The sequence below is a fragment of the Akebia trifoliata genome, chromosome 14 (assembly GCF_017979445.1).
Source record: "Akebia trifoliata isolate Shusen 1 chromosome 14, ASM1797944v1, whole genome shotgun sequence".
Taxonomy (NCBI): Eukaryota; Viridiplantae; Streptophyta; class Magnoliopsida; order Ranunculales; family Lardizabalaceae; genus Akebia; species Akebia trifoliata.
In genome coordinates, this window is record NC_141388.1 from 4,188,074 (window position 1) to 4,193,350 (window position 5,277).

At 34.3% G+C, this 5,277-nt stretch overlaps 1 protein-coding gene across 1 annotated transcript; it reads right to left on the reverse strand.

The window, feature by feature from the left end:
• Nucleotides 1-1,824, reverse strand: LOC147385643 (actin-depolymerizing factor 2). The gene is made up of 3 exons (XM_086423221.1): nt 1,664-1,824; nt 617-882; nt 1-522 (listed from the first exon to the last, which is right to left on the reverse strand). Exons 1-3 carry the CDS (start codon nt 1,664-1,666, stop codon nt 372-374), a joined length of 420 nt encoding a protein of 139 aa, XP_086279347.1. The 5' UTR covers nt 1,667-1,824; the 3' UTR covers nt 1-371.
• Between the last annotated feature and the right edge of the window lie 3,453 nt (nt 1,825-5,277).

The following is a 5,277-nucleotide window of genomic DNA, read 5'->3' on the forward strand; positions in this document are numbered from 1 at the left end:
TGCATCAAGAAAATCATAAAGCTTACCTTCTGCACAATAGAATTAAAGATAACAGGGGTTCAACATCCATTTCACAGTCGTAAAAACAAACTCGAGGTGTTGTATCCCCCTGCAAACTGTTACATATTAGCTTGTAGATGCCACTACAAGGAAGCACTTGTCACATAAGTTCCACAAATAACAAATAAAGAAAAAAAAAGATATACCCCAAATTACTGGTGTTCTTCTAGAAGAAGACAACATTATGCGATAAAACTCGAATAACAAGCGAACATTATATCTAGCCAAGTTCACCATCTCACAAACTATAAACAATTCACTAAAGTAAAGCAGACTGCATGGAGGAAATCTCCAATGCAATGCCCATATACTCAGCAGGCACGGCTTCTAATAACGTCAAGACCCATCTCGGTAGGATCAGTCGCTTGTAACTCCACCTGAATACCATCGAGCTCTCTTTTAAATCTGTCCTTCGAGCTTGCATAAATCATTTTGCTTCTTACCCTCGACGTATCGGGAGACCTTCATTAAAATATGGAAGCAAAAGACACATAAACAGCAAAGAATGAAAATAACACACCAACAATGAAAAAATACTTTTATCATTGAAGATTACCATGCAATGAAGAAAATCTTGCTTTTCTGGCAATTCTCTTCCGTTACGAAGTCAAAATCATAGACAGCGTAGCGGCACTCATCCGCGGGAAGACTTGAAGTGAAATCCTCATAGCTTTCAGCGGGCTCGCCAACCTTTTCCACGACAACCTGCTTCTGCTTGTCCTCTATCTTGTAAACTATGAAGCGGTAAGTTCTTTTTGCTTTCAACTCCAAAAACTTAAGCTTGCAGTCATCGTGCACAGCAATCCCTGATGCTGCGTTGGCCTACAATTGGATGGATTTTAACAGAAATCACCATTAACAGCCCATGCAATTAGAAAAAATGTAAGATCTGGAAGAAATGGATTCTAGATGTAAAAGTAGAGACCATATTGTACACCAAAATCATACAAAAACCAACACTCATTAGGAAGATTCAAGAATAACACAAGTGGAGGCATCATTAGCAATCAAACTGCAAGCAAACTATGCTAGTTTATGTTTTATAGCAGTTCTGGAGCTTACACGAACCAGATCCAAGCAAAAACAGACTAAAAAACTGCAAATCGATCTCCAAAATTAAGCTATTACGAGGAATTAGTAGTGAGGACGATAATCAAGAACTACAAAATCACTAAATGAGACGGATTTCAAGGTGAACCAAAAGAACATCTTGAACTACAAATTAACAAAATCCAGGATCCCTAAAAATCTGCAAACTTCGCATTCTAATAATGTTTCTATCGGTGATAGGAAACCAAATGAAAATCAATTTACCAGATCCAGCAACAACAACAACAACAACAAAAAACAGATAACCAGATACATCAATTTAGGATTCAGAGATCTTCGATCAAATCAAACGCAAATTAGATCTGTGAGCTAGTCGAAACTTATAGAACTGACTTGATCACATATAATCCACCAAAACTCACGGATTTAAGTAAAATTACCTCTGATAACTAAATCGATTGCAGATCAAGAACAAAATTCGAGGAAATCGAAACACAAAACACTAGCAGACCAATTAGAAGGAAAAAAAATAAGAGAAACGTAGGAATCTCACCATTTTTTAGGAGACGATCGAAGAAAAACGAGCGAAGGAGATGAGATGCGAGGGTTTGAGAGAATCTAGGGCACCGGAAGAACAGAAGAAATAGAGAAAAGGGCTTCCTATGACAGGCTCAGGCAATGAAATGGAGTACTTGGCATGCAATGGCTCCATCTATTATCATGATGGCGGTCAGACATTTTACGAACTCGAAGACCACCGAACGAGTTTTCTACTGTTAATCGGTCACTCGTTGAGTCGACCGACTTTTTGAAAAATCGACCGAGTTGATCGATTTTGGTCGTATATTGTCCTTGCACTAGAGATAGGCACGGGTAGAGCTGCCAATGGGTCGGATAATATCTACTTAATCGACTCATCTTATCCGAGGGTACAAATTTTTTATCCAATTAAGATTTAGGATAAATTTATCTATAATTATTTTTATTCGAACATTTTAAGGATTAGATATGGATACACGTCCTATCCAATCGAATATCTGTTTATCCGAATTTGGTAGGTTAAATTCACAATAAAATATATGTATAATCTAAAATTATGATTTTTTCTATTGTCTTGACAATGTGGTATATATATATCCGACTTGGATATCCGCTTGAACTTTGGGTAAAAGTCATATGTGAGTATCCTTAAAAAAAGTGGATGAATAATTGAATATAAATATCCTTAGAATAAGTAGGTAAAAAATTGAATATGGATAATTAGGTATAGAGTTGTATAAGGATATGAAACTAACTTCATCCGACTCATTGCCAGCCCTAGGCACGAGCATTCTGGTTGGGGTTAAGGGAGTAAAAATTAAAATAAAATAAAATTAGAGGGGTATTATTAAAAAAAATTAAAGTTAATGAGTAAAAAATGAAAAACAATAAAGTGGATTAAAAGGTAAATGAGAAAATATAATAATGTTAGATGGTAAAGAGTAAGAAGTAAAGGCAATAAAGTGGACCTTACAAAAATTGTAGCTCAAATGTTTATCCCCATAAAACTATAGATGGATGGGAAGTCTATCCCCCTCACACACAAAATTACAGTAATTGTGGGTCCTACAAGTGTGTTTTATTATATAGATATCAATGATTTCTAAGATTTAAAAATGAGATTTTTTGTGACTATTATTTGTTTAAATCAACGTTATAGAGTATAATTTTTGAAATATACACACAACTTTTTTTAATGCAACAACGCTTTTGAGGTTCATTCATATTTTTATGGTGTTGTAATATTGATGACTAAAATGATTTGAGCTATTTGAGGAGGATTTGAATCAAAACAAATTTGGTTGATATCAATCTTGCCCCAAATTCCAATTCTTAAAACCAAATCATCTAAATACACAACTTTGGCTGGTACGATTATAACTTGAAAAAATCAACCTAACTCAAGGCAAGACTTGGATAGACTTATCTTTCATGTTAATTTGGACTCGGAGTTGATAATTTAGATCCATACGCTTTTGCTAACACAAGAAACCTAGTTTGATTGAAGAAAGAGTGTCTTGGGAATTTGGCCTCAGAAGAAGACTTGACAATTGGGGGATCAATAACTAGATAGTGGTAATCACAAGATTTGAAAAGGAAATGGGAACAATCGCTTATTCGCTAAGTTGTTTTATTCATTGCTTGAAATATTTCAGAACTCTCCTTTTCATTCCTCTTTATTTTGATCCACTAAAGTTCCCCATGAAAGTGTCCTTTTTCATGTGGTCAGTGGACTTGAATAAACTTCATACGGTTATTCTCCTTAAGCGTAAATGACTTTTTTTAGTGGATTATTGTTGCATGTGTAAAATGAGAGGAATTTGTGGATCATCTTTTTTTACATTATAAGTTAGCCTTTGATGCTTGGTCCCATTTTTTAATCTCTTTTTAATGTCTCTTAGTACCTCCCCACTCGATCATTTCTCTTTTGTTTGTTTGAAAATCTCCTTCCCTCTCTGGCATTCTTTGGAACTTCACACCTTTTGTGGTATGTTAGGGCATTTGAAAAGAAATGAACGGGTGCACATTTGGCGAAAAAGAAAGTTTTTTGCATGAGTTAATTATTAATTTTCTTGGTTGGTTTGTTTTTTGGTGTAAACAGTTAAAAGAGTTTAGAGAATTATTTTTTTAGGACTTTTTGTTTAGGTGGGATATTGTAAGTGAGGAGAACAATTAACCTGTATCTTTTCCTCAAGGACTCCTTGTCCTATCAATGATAAAATTACTCACCACAAACAAAAAAAAAAAGAGTTGGTTTGATTATATATTTTTAATCCAATAGGCCATATGGTATCAATTTCTCTCTTCTTTTTTTTTTCTTAGAAACCACTTGATCGAGAGCCACACCATTAGATAATGGCAGTTTATATCATCATGCCAACATTTTTTTATAACACATAAACTAATGAAATAAAATGTGGTGTTTAACAATTGTGAGAACATAATTTTTTTTGTCCCGAACTTAAAAACTATACTGATCGGTTGACTCTTTGAGAATTTGCAGTCTAACGACTTTAGATTCCGTGGAGCAAACCCCTGCCTCCAAAGTATGCAAAATGCATGACAAGAGTTCGATTACGATTATCCCTGCAATTATTAACCCCAAAACCATAGTACAAAATGACGAGACACGTTCTCCAACTAAGCACATAACATGAAGAATATATAGATAGTGCCATCTACCACCATGTGGACATCATGTATAATCAGTCGTACTCAAGGCTTTGAATTAGACACTTCGTTGATGTTTTCAATTGTGATATGGATAGGACGCCATGTGATAAACTAGAAATTTGGGAAAACTACATTAATACAACAAAAGAAGGAAAATGTAGCCAATTTTAAACCATGAAACCACTGCATTCTTCTTAAATTTATACTCACTTGATCATCAAATTGCAATTTTGAATACCACAAAACTATAGATCAACAATTAGACTTCACCACTATCATTGAGGCCAGAGAGAGCGATCTTCAAAAAGATCTAACACCCTCATTAACTATTTTGGTTTTTTGTTTAAAGAAAAACATCACTCTCATTTCAATTCAGAATGTGATGGATTGGGCATAGAAAACGTGTTGGAAAATCATTTTCTATGTGTTGGATTGCATTGTTTTAAGAAAAATAAATTCTCACACTCATCCAAAAATCTAGTAAATGATGGATTTCATTTTTCCTCCTATACAGTTATACCCAAGAAAAAATGAAATCCACCCCCAAATTCCACCTATCATAAAAATCATTTTCTTCTTTTTTTCTCCTTTTTCCTTCCCTACCGTTACCAACATTGTCGTCGTTGCAGTTATCGTCGTCTTCTCAGATAATTCTCTCTCTCTCTCTCTTATTATTTTATTCTCCATTATCTTCTCCCTCTTTCTTTCATTTTTCTGCACTCCCCCCTTTTCTCTCTCATTTTTTTTTTTTTTTTTTAACAAAGAAACCAAGCATATCCCTCACATCTTCAATTTTTTCCCGTATTAATGCAATCAAACAATAGAAACCACATTCCCATGCCCATTTTTCAATGTATTTTGAAATCCATGGAAAACTAATTTCCATTAAATCAAAGAGACCTTTATCGTTCTTCTCTAAAGTTTTTTCGATTTGAATTTTCTACTTAAGCAATG

Coding starts and splice junctions, on each gene's coding strand:
- LOC147385643 (XM_086423221.1), bottom strand. Junction 523..616: donor AAGATTTTCTTCATTGCATG/GTAATCTTCAAT, acceptor ATTTTAATGAAG/GTCTCCCGATACGTCGAGGG.